Here is an 18,765-nt window from a genome sequence, read left to right as displayed (position 1 = left end):
TCCCCCGGCCGCCGCCCCGCCGGGGCGGAAGTGAGGCGCCCCCCGCCGGCCCCCTCCGCCTCTCGCCGTCGCTATGGAGTAGCCGCCAGCGGGACGGGGCCGGAGCGAGGGCCGGAGCCGGCGGTGAGGGACGGAGCCGGCGTGACGGGCTGCCCGCCGGGGCCCCTCAGGGGCGAAGGGCGGGCGGGCGGGCGGGCGCCGCGCCGGCAGGTTTCCGCTGGCTGAGGTAAAAGAGGCCTGTGTCGTGTCCCGCCCCGGGGCAGGAGCCCGGTTGCCCGTGGCCTAGTGGCACCGCAGGGGCCGGGGAGGCGAACCGGGATAGCCCGGCGCTGAGGGGGTTGGAAGCGCGATCGTGGCGTGAGGGGTGGACCGCCGAGCCGCCTGAGGCCGGCGGATGACGGATCGGCTGCCGGTGAAGGCCGCTCGCCGCCGGTCACCTCTGACCGCGGCCGACCCGGGCCGGCTGACCGCCGGGTTGCCCCGGCCAGCGGCGAGGACGGTTACCGGGCCCTGGGGGGCAGCGGGAAGGAGGTGGAGGGGGGGGTTCTCGGCGGAGCGGTGGCTGGAAATAACAGTAAATACTTTGTCCGGGAGGGCTGGCCCGCAAGAGACAAGGCAGGGGTCGTGCAGCGTATAGGTTAGGCTTCGCCTGGCGGCGGGTGACCCACGGATCCCCGCGCAGGGACCTCGTTCTGTGAGGTTTTGGTGGGGTTTCGGTTGCAGCTGGGTGCCGAAACGACGAATGAAAGCGGTGGAAGGTGACTCGCTCAGGTGACAGCACAGCGTTGCCTTCGATCCTCCCGTTTGGTTTTGTAACAAAAGTGCAAAAGGTTGGTTGTGCCTGAGAAACGTTTTGGGGTCGCTTGGGGTTTTGGGGTTTTTTCCCCTTTTGTTTGGTGAGAGTCAGTTGTTCTAGCACCTGTTTCTTCTACGAATTCATCATTGTTTGGGTCAGAGGGATAGGATGGAAGTTTGGGTTGGGTGGCATGAAGTACCCATGCGCTTGCCTGCTGCTTTGGTTCCCAAAGGGGAATCCCAGCTTGTTACAGGTCAAAATACCGGCAGAGCGTATGACGCGCTGCTGTGCGGCGTGCACCCATATCCATACGTCAGATGAAGCTATGGATTAGATCAAGGATAAATTAATACTTTTAGATCATGCAGTTGTCTTGCGTGAGTGAGAACTGAGGAGTGGTGAGGAGTCTTTGTTTTGAATTTACCTTTATCTCAACATTTCAAACGTTTTGCCTCGTTTTTTATTGCTGTGTTGGCTGTTGCTTACTACCTTGCCAAGTGATTGGGTCATCATTGTGCAAACATGTTGTTGCTGATGTATATCAGCATAAAGACCGCTGTCGATTGTGAGGGGAATTCATGAAAACAACACATTTTGCATCCGGATTTCTTTTTAGGATTAGTTCCAGGTTTCATGGACTTAGTATCAGTAGCATTAATATTGCCCATGAAATTCAAACAGGAAGAAATCAAAGTTCTGAAACATATATTTACTGCATGTCCTGTGTTGCTTGTCTGAACACTGTTACTCTTAAGGTCTTGTACTTTTCTCGTTTATTACCTTTCAACTTGAAATGAAAGTTTCATTGTGGGTGAATAACTGACTTTATTGTCCCATGGTTGTTAATTTTTCTATAAATAGTAGTTCAGTCTTAAAAGAACTGAACAAAACAGTTTTCATACAGTTGAGAACCAAAGTTGTATATTTCAGATATGGTTAAATCATCATGATTTGTGGTGTTATAGATACTACTCAAAATAGATTTTTTTTTTTTTTTTTGGCATGGATTTTCTAGGTACATCGTTCCTGTTGACATACATTGAGTTTTTACTAAAGTTGGTGACAGCAATTGTTTTTATAAAGCAAAAGTAAACTATTTTAGATTATAGTCCAAATGTTGACATGAGGATTTCTACAAATTTGCAGTGTTAGATGAACATAAATGTAAAACCCAAGCTGCTTATTGAGAAGTTTCTCAGTACTCCTTACTCAGTAGCTAAATTAAACAGTATTTTGCATACTGTCAGGCTGGAGAGGAACAGGTTGGACAGGGCCTGCCAGGCTTGATTTTTAAATCCTAACCCTTCAGACACTGGAATGCTGTTAACATTCTCACCTAGTGGCTTTTCCAGGCTTCTCACTGCAGTTAGTCTGTCACCCACAGCAGAGGGCACTTCTGGTTTGATCAATATTGCACCATTTTTCTATCACCTGTATAGAGAAGCTCCGTTTCAGATTTATACAAAGGAATTTGAACATGCATGCATGTGCATTTTTCTTCATAATATCTCTGTAATTAATTTTGCAAAGCGTCTCTTTAGTTTTGGGAGCTCTTAACACGGGATTGTATTGCATTGATACTAGAGAAGGTTTGCTGGCTGGGAGTGAGTGAAACAATGCAAAAAGCACAGGATTTAAAACCAAATAAATTAGATTTGTGGTTATCCTAAACTTGTTAGAATTGATTTTATAGTCCTTTAGCATATAGAGTTTGCCCCATGGAATAGCTGCAGAATAAAATCTCTGAGAGCTGGAAATACCTATAGTTCCTATTTAGAATACTCCATGATCCTTGTTTCTACCTATTTATCAGGTTAATGAAAAGTTCCTTTATACAGGGCTATTAGCCAATGTCTGCTAGCTGTTTGGTCTTGGGCTGCAAAGTTAGGAATTGCATGCATTTTTCCACAGCACAGTTCATAAAGTAAAATTAATATATTGTAACAAAATGTCACATACTGTAATAAAATTACTTAATAAAGGAATTCTATGTTTCTGTAATTTATTTCCAGCTCAACAAAACACTTAGTACATACCAAGCAAGGACATAATTATTCTTAAGATTATCTCACTGTATTCAGACTCAGCTTCTCATATCTAAACTCACAGTCCCTATAATTAAGACCAGCTCCACCCTGAACATGCTTGCAGTCATATCTGGTTCTGTTCCTGAGTAGTCCCATTGAGGCCATAACTACTATTTCTGATTTTAAAGTTAAGTATTTGCAAGGTTGAGATCTGTGCAGCTGGATACCTTTCGTTTTTATAATGTATTTTCTTAAAACTTCTAGTCTGGTTCTTCATTTAGTAGCACAAAGTTGTGTCACTCAGCTGACATGGAAATTGGAGAAATATCTATGGAGCCACAGCATTAGTGTATTTCTGCATTTCACAATGGAAGAGTACTGAAGGGCATCAGTCAGCAATCTGATGCGTAAAATACTGAAATTTGAGCTTGTATTTTGACAAGCATAGTGTAGGAAAGAACACATTTTTACTTGTCTTCTGTATATAATACACATCTATTCTTTTGCTGGTGTGGGATCTTAAGCAATCCTTCCCTTCAGAAAATGTGTAGTTCCGTGAGCAATAGAATAAAAGGAGCCTGGTTTCCTTCAGATTTGGTTCTCTTTATTAATTGATACTGATACACAAGGTGTGAACCTTTCCCTTCATGGGAGCAATTTATAGATTCTTTGCATTATTCAATTACCTGTTTTCAAGAAACGATTTTCTCAGTCCTTAATTGCTTTGTTAGATCTAATGAAGAATGATCAAGAGATTCAGAAGTTTTTGAGGAGGAGTGGAAGCAATGACATATAATCCCAAGGCATGCAGATACATTTGTGCAGTGTGAATATGTGTAACTGCAAAGCCCTGGAAGTTATATTTCAATATTCTTTCTGTTGGTTACTCCTGTATGCTATTGGATCCTTGGTTAGATGTTATAGTTTTCAACATGTGTCTGTGTTAACAGAAATTGTGAGAGGACTGTGAAGCTGTTTTTTTTCTTGTCTTTGTAGACACTGGTGCACAGTTGAGACAATGGAGTCCATGCTGAATAAATTGAAGAGTACCGTTACAAAGGTAACGGCTGATGTCACCAGCGCAGTCATGGGAAATCCTGTTACCAGGGAATTTGATGTTGGCCGACATATCGCCAGTGGTGGTAATGGTCTTGCTTGGAAGATATTTAATGGAACTAAAAAATCAACAAAACAGGTGGGTTGTCAAGTAAAAACCTACGTTTATAAGCATTAGATAACAGACTGATAGATAGCAGTTGCTAAGTGACATTTAAAAACAAAATCAAACTGGGCAGACTAATGCTAAGGGAAGTACTGTGAGTAAAATGAAATTAAGTACTCAACATTATTTAAATATAATGTTCTCAGCCACACAGGTGATAATTGCTTTAAGCCTTCACTGCTGGAGAAAGAAGTAGTTCTGCATTCATAGCATACAATTCAAGACCAAGATCAAGAATTAATCTGAGTTAAAAGTGATCTGACAAGAAGGAAATAGTTTGTTTTAACATGGTTTGGTTCCCTAATTTGTTTTACCTTGCAGCTTTTTTGGCAGCACTACTGGCTTTTTACAGTTTAAGATAATCGTGAAGTATGCCATCATTTTTTCTCACAAAAGAGACTATAGCTGCCGTGCAGAAATTGAGGGGTTAGAAATGTTAAGTCATGAGAATCAGTAACAGGAAGGCATGGGATAGAGGAGGAGGTTGTGGAGGAAGTGAGTTGTGCCTTCCCTGTGCTGCTTTCAGATATTGTTCCCTTCTAGCTTCCTTAAAGTAGTAGGTTTAGAGCGCTAGTTTATAAACTTCTGACTCACTTGAAGTCACATGTGTAAATGCAAGTGGGATTGTGACTTTGGAAGAAGGTTTGCCAGAAACAGAGTTTAAGAACTGTTATTATAGAAAATTATTTTATTGTACTGGAGAAATGTGAAAAGTCTTTTTTCAGTCCTGGAGAGGAAATAGAATATTCAACGAGTAAATAGAAGTGTTACTAAGTTATGGCCTTCAGTTGAACTTGATGCTGAAGTGATATGAAGTCACTTACAAAATGAATCAGCTTGCTACAGATGTACCAAAAAGAGATGGATGCAAAGGAATAACTTTGGAAAGCGTATATACAATCTGTTAGATGGTAGGAAAATAAACTGTAGCAAATAGAGAAGAAATGTACTATGCAGAATAAAGAATCTGTGGAGAATGTGTGATCTGATTGTGACAGGATCTGAAAAATGTTAAGCAGGTTCTTTTGCCATATTCTCAAGCATCTGTCTAGCTGTTGCAGAATTCTATATACATCTAGTATTTCCTGAATTTACCCAATGTACCAACTGGGTTTTTTTTTGGTCTTATGCAACTATACAAAGAAGTGATAACATTGAAAGTATGGTAGTTTTGATAGGTTTTATACAATCTCTGTGCCCAGTAAGCATTTGACCCATAGCAGGTGTAGCTTTAAGGTCTGGAGAGTTGTAGCAAGTTTCTTTCACTGCCTAATTGACAGAGTGTATGTAATTTGTTTCCTGTCGATCATGTTTTTCAAGCTTTGAATGGGTGTTCTAACCACAGATTTTGCAGAGTATTTGTTCAGGTGTTACCACATGTGATCCTACAGTATCTCTCTAAACCCTGATGTAACATCTGTACATTTGTATGCTATCATTAATCATTAAAAATACAGCAGCAGTTGTACTGCAGGGAATTTCAGATGGCTGGTGATTTGACATGCAATTACCATCCATTATTAATATTACCAGTTAGGTAACATCATGTCAACATTCAGTTTGCCATTGCAAAATAAAACTACGCAGCAATACAAACAGTTTATGTTGTGTTGTATTGCAATATATCTGTTCTTTAACATTTTTGATGTCTTTTGCATGTACCTTTTGAATGTTAGCTGGGCAATATGGAAGTGGCTGGCTGCCATTTTCCAAGCAGTAGCAGTCATTTTTGTGAAGTGATGCACATATTTGCTGTATTGCAAGTGTGTATATCTAATTTGAAGCTACAAGCACTCAGCTTTATTACAGTAAATGTGTATTGTAATCAGACAAGCAGGATGTAAGCGCTTAATTGTCCGTGGTGTTGTCACTTTACAATGCCACAAGTAATAATTTAAGTCATTGTAGCCAGATAAAATAGCTAAATTTGGAGGCTTAGCATTACAGCAGTAGAACTGATCAGAAATCTTTGTTCTCAGGACAAATGGAAGTTAGCAGTCTTACAGAAGTTGGTCAGCTGAAGTTAAGATTTCAAATACAGATTAATTTGGTTCCTATTTTAAGTCAGTGGACAGTTACAAATATTCCACCTCTGGTAACAGTAGATATGTATGATTTTATTCTTCTTTTCAGAGTTCCGCCTGGTTCCTGCCTTGCTGGTTTTCCTGGATGTCTGAATGATTACATTTTGGGTTTTTTTTTTTAATGTGCCTTGTCTTTTTTTGCCTACTTTGTAGGTGACTGAATAACAATGTAACAGAATGCAAGGAAATTACTTACCTGTGTGCATATGTTTGTCTGGTGTTACTTGATAGCTGATTTGCAGCTGTTTGTTTGAAAGATTTATCAGTTTCTGTTTATATGTGTATACGTGAAGTAACATTGCTAATTTTACAGTATGTATTTCTGCTCATCATGGATTTGTTAACTTAGTCTTTCTGCACTTATATTTTTTTCTGGCATAATATGGCACTTGTCCTTTTTTCCACTTAGAAAGTGCGATTGTAAAGAAATAGATAGGATAAGGTCACTTAATGTTCTTGTTGGCAGCTCAGTTGTAAAAACTAGCAGAACTAAGGAGATAATGGTTTGCTCTTCAAGACTACTGTAGTTATATTTAGCTGTTATTGTGGTAGCACTAAATATATTAATGGTAGGTAAGTCAGCTTTCTGTTGTTTTGGCTGCGCATACAGTAGCTTTGAAATGAAAGCTTCCTACTATTCAAACTTTAAAGGCTAATTAATTTTAAAATTGAAATAGTTGTATACCTTATGACTGAAACAAACTGATGAGAAAGTAGGGTTATAAAAAAAACATTGGCAAGCTTCTGAAAATAAACCCCCCAAAAGCTGGAGGAAAATCTTTTTCTGGCAAAAGACCAGAGTAACACTGGAATGCTTTCCAGTATTTTAGTTCGGAGACTATTTTGCTTTGCCCAGTGGGAGGCTTTGGTAAAACATTGTGTGTTTGCATATTGAGTTACATTTGATTATTCATTAAAAAAAATGCGTGAAAAGGAAAACAAACATAAAGTTTCTAAAATCACTGTGACTGCTACCTTAAAATTTCCTTTGCTTTTACGTTCATAACTTAGTCTTTAATGTGATCACATTTAATTTTTTTCCATGAGAGCACTACATCATTCAGTTCACAGGATAGATGGTTATTAAATATTTTGTGCTGGTTTTTTTGTTCCTTGTTGTTCTGTGCTTAGTCTCTGGCACTATTACTCCACCCTATCCAAAATAGAAGGATTTGAGTTTCTGTAGCATTCCACACTATAGTGCTTGAATGTTTTACAGGTATTTTTAACATGTTTTCTCAGTATGCAATGAGATGACTAGGAAGCAGTATTGCTATTCCATTCTCATTACATTTCCACAGCTTTTAGAGTCTTCAGTTTAGAAATACTTTCTAGTTTTGTTTGCATCTTTTTTGACACACGAACCCGATGTGTTTCTGAATTCTTGCCTTCCTCTTAGGGGCAGGAGAGAAAGCATGACATGCCTTGGTTGCCTTTTTCTGGTTAGGGAGAATTGTTTCTCTCTCTCTCTCTTCCCCGCTTCCCCCCCCCCCCCCCCTTTTTTTTTTTTAGCAGTTGCATTGGCTAAGATGGGAGCAGAATTTGTGCATTCTCTTTGGTTTATAAGGTGTTTACGTGGGTAAATAAGGACACGTATTTTAAAGTGTCAGTGTGTGTTTCAAACTGGTGTGTGTTTCATAAGGAATGCGGGATTGCAAATGGACTTGGAGGATGTGGTGGGTTGACCCCGACCAGCAGCCAAGCACCCACTCAGCTACTCACTCACTTCCCCACTGCCAGCAGGATGGGGGCAGAAAAATAGGAAGAAGAAAAGCAATAAAACTTATAGGTCAAGATCTGGACACTTTAATAGGTGAAGGAAGGTGGGAAAAAAACAAGCAAAGCAAAGGAAATTGCCCACCACATCCCACAGGCAGACTGGTGCTCAAGCTAGTCTCCAAACAACAGCCACCTTGGAAGCCAAAACCCCCCTTCTTCTTCCTCTGCCCTAGTTTTCACCACTGAGCATGATGTTATACGATACGGAATAGCCCTTTGGCCAGTTTGGGTTGGCTCTCCCGGCCATGTCCCATCCCAATCTCCTGCCTAACCCCAGCCTACTCAAAGTGGGGCAGAGCAGGAAAAAGAGAAAGCCTTGACCCTGTGCAAGGACTGTTCAGCAACAGCTAAAACATCGGTGTGTTATCAACACCGTTTTAATCACAAATCTAAAACACAGCACCATATGGGCTGCTATAAAGAAAGTTAACTCCATCTCAGCCAGACCCAGCACAAAGGAAAACTGCCCAAAGAAGCTGGGAAAAGGAAATTGGGGCATTTGGTGATTAAAACTACAAGGATAAAAAACCTTTATGAAGGGGTATATTAGTGAATACCAGGTCTTTGGGACAATGGTCAACAGGATTCTCCTGAAATACACAAGCACAATCAAAGAGAACTGATTTACACTTTTCTGTTCAGTGTCTAAAAGTGTTCTAGATGAGTTAATATTGTTATAGCCCAGTTAAACCATGTCCTGTGTCTTGCATGTTGTGGACAATGCTTACTCCTCTTTGCACAGGTGAAGTTTAATTCCTTGGCAAAGGCATTGTAGAACTGAAACACTGATCTTTTCAGTGATTCGTGTTAAAAGTTCTGAATTCTTGGCATTAACAACAGGTGTTTTCTTGAAGGTCTTCATCCTGGCAAACACTTACATGGTACACATCATAACATACAGCTGTCTCAGTGTCATCACTGAGCTTTACCTAACCCCACTTTGAAGTAAAGCGCTTGGCTTAAACATGTGGGAGGTGAGGTAGAAGGGGTAGACTATCTTATGTTTGTGAACAGAACTGAGATTTTAAACTTAGATCTCTTGAGTGGCCAGTCTAGTCCCCTACGTACTTGTCCATGCTTCCTAACCCAGGTAGAGGCATGACCAGTTTACTGTGCTGGGACGAGAGCTTGTCAAGCTGGGTGTGTATACTTCCTATCACAGAATGAATGAAAATTTGTGTCGTTAAAGATAAGGCTTGTTTTGTCTCTGCTTTCTCACTTTCTTTGTGGAGAGCAGTCGGGGTTTTAAAATATATTTTAGTCTTTTTATGTTAAATTTATTTTTATATCATGAAGTTGCATTACGACACAACTGCAGAATTAAGTAACAAGTAGCCTGCAGGAGGAAGCTACTCTTCCTTCAAACCTATGAAATGAAAAAAACAAAGTGGAAGCTCCCCTAGAGCTTTCTGGGGAAAGAAGTAGTAACTATGTAAACCTTTGCAGGTTTTCGTCTCAGTAAGTTTCCATCAGAGTAGTTACAGGAAATAGAATCCCTATCAGCTACAGTCATTAGCCCTCTTTTTGGGGGTTGGATATCAGTTCTTGTAATACAGAAAAGGAATAAGAGAAATAATGTATTCATAGTAAAAATTTGACAGGGTTATTTGGTTCACACAGCATAAAACCATGAACACTTTTAAAAGTTTCCAAGCATACTGTATGGTTTCAGTAATTTTTGTGCATTGAAACTGTGTTCTGTGGCCCATGACTCAGCTATCTCATAATTCTTCTGTACAATAATGTCTGGTGACTTATGGGGGTTAAGATATTAAACTGTTGATATTGCATTCTGCATATAAAAATCAGTGTTGATTAAGGAATTGAATTTCAGAATGCCGTATTTTGAATTATTAATATCTGAACACATATAACATTTTTATGTCCATGAGCAGAGATGGCTGTATGCTTTCTTCTTGTACGAGATGTGTTACGTGAAAATGAAGGTATTGGAAGCAAGTTGTCACACAGCTCAAATTACTTTGATTCTTGATACTCCACAGTAACTAAGGCTACAAAATCAATGTGATAGCAATCATTTTCATACTTAGAATACTACAATTTCATATACATAGTTATATGTGAGCTAATTTTGGATATGTAAAAGTTCTGTCAAACTTCAAACAAATGATGCAGGATTGCAGCAAGCACCAATAGAACTTATTTATAGCTATCATAAAATATTCAAACCATAGCTGATGTCCTACACTATCTGATTTAAATATTCACTTTCTGATTCTTTTGACTTGTCATTAAAGAGAATTGCTTTCAGAACTGCTGTATTAATTTGAAATTTTGTTATTGGTCACATACTGCTCAATAAGTTCACACTTCATACAGGAAAAATGTGTATTTTTTAAATAGTGGGTATAGTGTATATCTTCCATCCCCTGTCATTGGTTCCTCCCTGCCTTGTGTCAATGTTAATGTTTGATCTGTTAGACTTGAGAGCTGGAGCAGGGAGCTGGTATGGATAGAAGCAGGAAAAGTGTACTGAGTTGAGTTAGTTATAGACGTTAACCTGCTAACGGCTTAATGAAACAGGTACCAGCTAAAAAATATAACCCAATTTTTTGTGTATTGGACTGAATATCTTTTTTTATATAGCCTATTTCTAGAAGTCTTTTTTTTAAAAAATTAATAATGTAACTGTTCCTGTGAGATTTTAATTAGAATAATGGTTATAAACTATGCAATACAAGAGCATAGACTTCCTTTGGGGACTGAAAGCTGCATTTTCATATTATTTTGTACTGGTTTCTAACCTTTTTGTAATGCTGTTGTAGGAGTATAAGAAAGTCTCTGTTTCATTGTAAGTTTTTTAATTCCTTTTTTCTTCAATTGATTTATTTCTTTTTAATGGCTTCCAAGACGGTGATGTAATCTAATTTTTTACTTCACATCCACCTCTGTAATTTCAAAGTTTCATATAAATTTCTTAATTTTCTCCCACTCCATTTGCAGAAGTTGGTTGGAAGAACTATTTTCTGTGTTTTTAACATTTACTGCATTTCTGGGACTTCTTTTTACACATGTTTAAGCATTAAAAAATTCTTAAATGTTTTATCATATGAATGGTCTGATCAGATTAATTGATTATTAGCTATAAATTATCTTTCATGAATGTCTAGTTTAATTTAGATCATACTGGTTTGGAGCAGAACACTGAGACAGGGCCTGGTTTAATAAAGCACTACTTGATATATTTAATGCTAAAATTAATTTGGATCTGCTTTGCCACTGTGTAGATAGTGGTTATAGTTTACATATTACTGTTTGTAACATAAGGAGCAGTAGTACCTTGACTCTTAAAATGTATATTCCGAGGTTATATATAGTAACCTGGGTGATTATGACTGGGACAAGTTAAGGACAATATGTATGTATAAATATACTTTGAAATACTTATTGCATTGGTGGGATTGTACTGTTGATTCAAAAAATGTGTGTATGTAATTGTGTATAGGCTTGGCTTTTGGCTTTGTTATATATTGAGTGAATTTTGTTGCTTACTTCTAGGAAGTGGCTGTTTTTGTCTTTGATAAGAAGCTAATAGACAAATATCAAAAATTTGAAAAGGATCAGATTATTGATTCTTTAAAACGAGGTGTTCAGCAGCTAACCAGGCTTCGACACCCTCGACTACTTACTGTGCAACATCCATTGGAAGAATCCAGGTAAGCTGTAGTACAGTTGAGAACAGACTTTCTTAATCATTGTTTTGTTATTGGATGTAAAATACCTGGAACATTCAACACATACATCTGATGAGATTCAAGTTTACTGTATTTACCTATGTGAGAATACTCATGTATTCAGCCTACCCTCAGATTTTTTTTTCCCCCCCAAGCCATAGGATCCATTTCTGGTGTGAATCTAATTAATAATCTATTGCGTGATTTTAGTGCAGTTGCAGTTATAAGGCTAAACATGACCCTTACAGTGTGAAAATTTGGTAGTTCAATTAATTTCACTTTTAAAGAATGCTCTTAAAAATTGTTTTCTTTGAAAAGGTTGTTGACACATTTGTTCCATTTATGAGAAGTATGTACTTTAGTGCATGTGAGACTGGAGATTTTTGGTAAATTGTATGTGTTGTGGCCACGTACATGTTTAAAAGGTCCTCAAATGTCAATCAAGGGAGACAAAATTCAGTGTGTTTTTGTAGCGCTTATTTGATTTATGTAAGGTTGGTCACTAGGCACAATAATGGGTTAGTCGTCCAGATTTATCGTTCAACTGTACTGATAAGTGCACACTAAAATCTAACAAACAAAATGAAGGTTTCATGTTAAAATAGAAAGCTTTTTTTGGAAAAGTTTTTTTCCAAAGTAGTTTTTCTAAATGGTAGCCTAATAAAGGTTCACGTACATTACTTTTCAAAAGTCTGCATTTTTGATTGTGTCTGTTAACCTGCATTTTTCGAACTGTACTGGCTTCTAGGAGCTGAGAATACTGTAGGAATGCTTCTTCATCTTTGCGATGCCTTCTTTGGGAAAGATTTCTTGGATTAAATGACGCTTGCATATTCATATACATCTTTTCTCCAGCACTAAACACATTTCACATTAACAAGGCTTCAAAGCTGTCATTGCCCCTATGGTTCAGTATGCCCCTCAGAAGAGCCTTAAGGAAGATCAATTAGGTAATTGAAGACAGCTCTCAGTAGTCTACAACAGTAAATAAACAATTACATGCTAAATGGCCTAGGGTCATCTCAGTCATACCGTGTGCAAGTGAATCCCTGAGTATACCCCAGGCTTCTTCCTAAAATTGTCACAGTATTTTGATTGACTCAGCAACTGCATCTGTAATTATTTTTTCCCTGAACTCTGCACTTCAGAAGAAAAGGCTAAGATTCATTCCTTGGAGTGTTAAGAAAGCTTTGGTGTTCTTGTGAAGAATTTAAGCCTTTTGAGTGAAATAAACAGTGTAGTTCTGTCAGAGTTCTCGTTTGTGAGTTTTTAGTAATGCCCTATGCTTTGCTCCAGTTGTTCTTCTTTCCATCCTCAGCACACGCAGCTGCTGGTAGAAACACTAGTAGCACAAAACCTGTCCAGTTGCTTGCTGTGCCAGAAACTGATAACGGTTTTTGGAGGGGGTTCATAAAAGAAAAGTTTGCTTAGAATATTTGTGTGTGTCACCTTGTGCAAGCATGCTGTAAGATTTCTTTAGAATTGCAGGTCTTTCCAGAATAGTTATTCTTCAAGAAATCTGTCATGGGCTCCTTCTGGCTCGACTGTACCTTTTTGTGTCTTCAAAGTAACATACAGTTGTGTTGAAGTGCTTGCAAGTCACCCTTTATTCCTCCTTTGTGGGTCCAAGGGGTACTTGGTGTACCTGCACAGGTGAAGTAGACACAGAAAAAAAGGCCATACCTTTCAGACCCTAGTGTGTAGGTAGCTTTTCCACTATTAATAGAATGTTTCTACTCCAAATTATTGGTATTCAATATAATTATATTTAATATAAATATATATATATTCTATATATTATGATGTATACATTTTTACATACATTTGTATAATGAATAACTATTTATACTAAATAGTTAATATAAATATATTTACTTACAACTGGTCTTGAATTCCTGTAACAGCACAGATAAGCAATATTATTCTATATTTAACTAGTTATTGGGGAAAAGGATGAAAAAAACAAATTATAAGTTCACTCATAATGTCCTTACTACCCTTTAAAAATAGTAGTAGTGTGAAGAGTCCCAGATACTTAGTTTACTAGACATTCCATCTGTTGCTGTTTTTCCCGAAGCGTATGCGTTTTTGGCCATCACTTTTATTTTTAACTTGTTTTCTTTTTATTATGTTACTCTGAATTTCATTTTGATATTATTCAGGGAACTGTTCAGCTTCTGCAATACTCAGTTGCTTTAATTAAATTTGCCCCATCCTTCCGTTACTCTGGTTTGGGTCCTTATTTTAATTAGCTCCTAAAGTAAAAAATAAAAAGCCATCCCTCAAAAAAACAGCAATCAGAGAGTTCATGTTATGAAAACCACTGAATAAGTGTTCCCTAGGTATTTTTTGTCATCTCTGCCTTAACAGTAACTAAATGTATAAGCTCTATGGTGAAGTTGAAGTCAGATTGAAAATGTAGGACTTTGTCTTTCTGTGCTCTGATTCTTCCTTGTGATTACTACAGAAATGAGTTTTATAGCCCTAGTTGTGTTAATAGAAACACAAAAGGGACGGTGTTAACAGAATGGTAGCAAGGAAGTTCTGTCAGGTTGGGACTTGCGTTTCAATATATTTTAATTTTCAGTTGTTTTTCCTTCAGAAAGGCAGTGGATAAAACTAAAGTAAAAATAAAATCTAGATGAGTAATAAGAGGTTTGAGTGTTTCAACAGCCTTACTTTACTTCAAAGAGCAAGCTTGTTAATTATTGAGATACATAAAAACTATGTGATAGATTCATGCTGAGGCATTGTGTCTTCTGTGATGTTTTTATGGGATGAACAGAAAGTTAGGCTTCTTTTTTCTTGCCTAGAACTTTATATTCAAAAATATGTCTTTATTACTGTTACTCAGTCTCAGTTTTCTGTGTTCATACTGATGCAGTATTTAGTGTTCTCATTAATTACTCATCCTTAAACCAGCTATGTATGCTATACCATCCATGTAATGGTTTCTCCAAAAAAACTTTAAAACAATTAAGAAGTGAGGTGCAATGACTGTCCAGGGCCTCCAGCCTGTGCAGACCAGTATGAAGGATTTAACAAATAACTCTGTGTTACATGAAGTTTGTGAAACTGAGACATACATTGTTTTCAGGACTTTGAAATTTGAAATTTTGAAGCACAGTGTTACAACCAGTCCACTTCATGTGCATAAGTTTGCTTCATCTGTGCTTTTCAAACACTCTTGACACAAAAATGCATAAACAAGACCTGTAGTTTTTCATGAAGAAAACAATAGATAAAATAATTTAAAAAACCAGTCACTTCACGTGCAAACTGCAGTTCATACAACAAGCGTATTTCTGTTTGCATCTCTTCTATTTATTCATTTGCAAAGTAAAAGAATGTTCAGGTGCTACCTTACATTTTATTAATTTTGTTTCTGATTATTGTCTGACCAGATTAAGTATTGCTTCAGTCAGGGATGTGTCAGGTTTAGGCACAGCTAAAAGCCTGATTTTACGATTTTTAATAATAGTAAGAATTATTTGTTTGGTTTTCCTGGATCAGGACAAGAAAAGCATTGTTTTGTTAAAACTTTTTGTGAAGCATTGTGTGCATCATTAGTGATGTATGTGAATGTTAGAGAATAAAATAACTTCATTCTAATATTTTTGAATACTTCAGATATTTATATATTTCTCTTTAGTATTATATTACTTATAAGAATTCAAAAGCTGAAATACAACATGGTTTTAGGTAGCACCAAGTGCTCTGGTAATGACAATATGATGTTTGTATGGTTCTTTATTCACAGTCAAGAGATTTATTACATTTATGTACAAGAAATGTTTTTATGTATTTCCTCTACAGGGATTGTTTGGCATTTTGTACAGAACCAGTCTGTGCAAGTTTAGCTAATGTTCTTGGCAGCTGGGACAACCTACCTTCTCCTTTACCATCTGACATCAAAGAATACAAACTTTATGATGTAGAGACCAAATATGGTTTGCTTCAGGTATGACACAGGTTGTCCTTATAATTTTCATGTGCTTTTAGTATTAATGATTGTTTTATAAAGTTTGTAAACTGCCAAAGTTTTGTCTGCCTATATAGTAAATCAAATAATTGGGAAGTGAGAGATGATAGTGCCCTGATCACTGTAAGTATAAGAGAGGATGAACACGGGAGGGTCTAAGTTGCTACTGGTTTTGCTTATTCTGACATGGAAAATACGAGATCAAATGAATTTTTATTTTTCATATGAATGTCTACACTACAGCTGTTTCTCCCATATGTGAATCTTTTCTTTACCTTCTGTGGAGGAACAGCAGCTCCCAGATTCTATTTCGTGAATATGTTGATCAACTTTGAAAAGCATATGTCCTTATGCTGTGGTAGTTAATCGGCATTAGTAATCCCATCTGCTGATTACTTATCTGTGTTTAGTTTCCTTCATACATAATTTTTAAGACATAGCCTAAAATAGTGAAAAATTGTTTCTTAGTTAACATAACAATTTAACCGTGACCACAGGAACGGAATTTTTGTAAATGTCTTATAGAATATTTGGGGAAATATTTAACCTGAAATAATAATCTTTATTAACAGGTTTCTGAAGGCTTGTCATTTTTGCATAGCAGTGTGAAAATGGTCCATGGAAATATTACTCCTGAAAATATAATTTTAAATAAGAGTGGAGCATGGAAAATTATGGGGTTTGATTTTTGTATTCAGTCAACAAATCCATCTGAACAGGAGGTAATAGATCTTTATCGTCATTAAACTTCAAATTCAGATCTTTGTCTGAAACCAGTTTCGTGACCTTGCATTTCAGTACGGAGTCATTTATTTAATATTCACCTCTATATTTTGTTGGCAGGAAGTTTGAACATATGGCACAGGTCTGGATTGAAGTGCTGCCTTTGGTCATCACAGAAAAAGAGCCTGAGTCAGCTCAGTGGAGTCAAAATAGACTAGTGATGGTTTCAGACAGAGTCTGAAGCCTGTGCCACTTCCGCTCACCTGCATGTTGGATGACATGCAAAGCTACCTAATTTAGTCTGTTGCATCCACTCAGTGCCTAGCTGCTACCTCCTAAAATGAATTCCCATCATAGCTAGTTTCCCTCTTACAGCAGTACTTTGATTTTACATTACACTTCCTGACTCTAATATTCAGACTTCAGCTAATCACTCTATGCTGCAGACACAGATTCTTAACAGTTTTGCCTTACCCTGTTTCTGTTTCATTCATAATTGAATTTGAGTGGATTAATTATTTTTTGCTGCTTGAGTTTCTTATTTAAAATGTTCTTTAAAAATCCCTAATAAATGTACTTTCTTTTAATTCTCTTATAGCCAAAGTTCCCGTGTAAGGAATGGGATCCAAACTTACCATCCCTGTGTCTTCCAAATCCTGAGTATCTGGCACCAGAATATATTCTCTCCGTGAGCTGTGAGACAGCCAGTGATATGTACTCTCTAGGTGCTGTTATGTATGCAGTGTTCAATAAAGGGAAACCAATTTTTGAGGTCAACAAGCAGGATATTTATAAAAGCTTTAGTAGACAGCTGGATCAGGTATTTGTTCTATTTGTGACTATTACTCATTGATTTTCATATTTGAAAAGTTACTGTTTTAAAATAGATGTAAATAATTAGAACACAATACCAGTGCTCCAACACAATCTGATAATGGTATCTCACCTTGCATGCTATCTTTATAACAAGAAAAAAGAATCCTATGAAAATACAGGAAATAAAAATATGTGTAGAGAAGGTTACATGAACCAACTTCATAAACTACAGATTTCGTTTTTCACCTGATTTTGCTGTAAACCTGTTGAATGCTGATCTTGTGGAATAAGTACTCCACCTGTTGGGGTGGACGATGTGAAACACAAGGCGGTGAATGACCTATGTAGGACCACTGAAGATGGCTGAGTTTAGAGTGATTTGATCACTTGACATTGCAATTAGTATCTACTCAGCTATCAGCTATTTCACATTTTTGTGGACTATGCATATTAACAGAAGGCAGTTGCTTGGATCAGCTGACATAACATATGTTCCTATGCAAGTTTCCTTTGTCATAACTTCTTTGGGTGTCCATTGCCTTAGTTGTGTCTACTGTGTTTTGATGTGTGTAGACACCACCTCAGATAATAACGTGTACCTGTTTAAAAATACTGGGTTTGTGTTCTCTGATAACCTGAACATAATGAGAAGTTAGAAATAGGGGAATGCGACTTGAAGCAGGTAGGCTGTTGGGAGATGGAAAGAAGACTGAGGGATCAGAAACAGCAAATGGGTTATAAAAGGGGAGAAGGGAGGGATATCAAAGGTGTGGGTAGAGAAACCATCAAGAGGACAAAGTATAGTCCTGTTGTATATTGGAAATAGTTATATGCAGGATTTTCTGACTTCATGGTGCATGTGCTTAAATTACTTACACAGCTGAGCCGTTTAAGCTCCAGTACTCTTCAGAATATACCAGAGGAGGTGCGTGAACATGTAAAGCTACTCTTAAATGTAGCTCCAGCAGTCAGACCAGACGCAGATCAAATGACTAAGGTCAGTTCATGGAAAATACAGTAGCCGTAGCAAAGAGGGAAAATAGTGCTTGATTTGTAGAAACAATAGAGCCATTTTAAAGTGTTTTCCTTGTTAATCATTTTAGTTGAAATGTTAAATATTTTTAAACTATTTTGGAAATAATGATGTTAGTTGATGCCAAAAGTTGTCCTTATGCTGACCTTTATTAATATGGAAGAAGTGGGTGCTGAGACAGAATTTAGAATAGTCATTCAATGCAATGCTATTTTATTGCTTTCCAATACAGTTGGAATTATTTTCTATGCTATTGCTTTTATAGAATTCAGTCTTTTTAAAACTGTACTGGAAGGATTTTAAAGCCATAAAATGATAAAGGGCAGTAAATGTAAGGATTAACTTTTGGCTTATGATTTTTGGTGTATTCTTAAGTATGTGGAAGAATAGCTTAAAATGTATTTGGAGCTTACTTGCCATAATAAAGCAAAAATTAATTGCAAGTAGGATAATTTAAGTTTTAATTTGACAAACTCTTCCTCCGCTTTCCCATCCGAAAGTAGAACTTAAAAGCATGATCCTTCCTTTGTCTTATGGCCTATTTTCTCATATCTCATAGCCTTTCAGGTTCCTGCTTATAGATTTGCTTAGCTAAACAATTTTCTTCT

The 18,765-nt window shown here is 37.5% G+C and overlaps 1 protein-coding gene across 4 annotated transcripts in view; it reads left to right on the top strand.

Annotated features, from left to right (window-relative positions):
* The first annotated feature begins 34 nt into the window (after positions 1-34).
* SCYL2 (SCY1 like pseudokinase 2) overlaps positions 35-18,765 on the top strand; it is a 38,794-nt gene continuing 20,063 nt past the window's right edge. The window contains exons 1-8 of one of the 4 annotated variants that reach the window (XM_075058186.1): positions 50-226; positions 724-830; positions 3,820-4,018; positions 11,428-11,585; positions 15,420-15,564; positions 16,158-16,307; positions 16,907-17,128; positions 18,005-18,121. In XM_075058186.1, the coding sequence (XP_074914287.1) occupies positions 3,842-4,018; positions 11,428-11,585; positions 15,420-15,564; positions 16,158-16,307; positions 16,907-17,128; positions 18,005-18,121 (969 nt within the window). In that variant the 5' untranslated portion in view covers positions 50-226; positions 724-830; positions 3,820-3,841. The other 3 variants (XM_075058187.1, XM_075058184.1, XM_075058185.1) reach the window with 3 other exon arrangements.

Source organism: Buteo buteo, chromosome 26, assembly GCF_964188355.1.
Source record: "Buteo buteo chromosome 26, bButBut1.hap1.1, whole genome shotgun sequence".
NCBI classification, from domain to species: Eukaryota; Metazoa; Chordata; class Aves; order Accipitriformes; family Accipitridae; genus Buteo; species Buteo buteo.
Note: the sequence above shows the minus strand (reverse complement) of the source record. Positions and strands in the feature narration are given on the sequence as shown.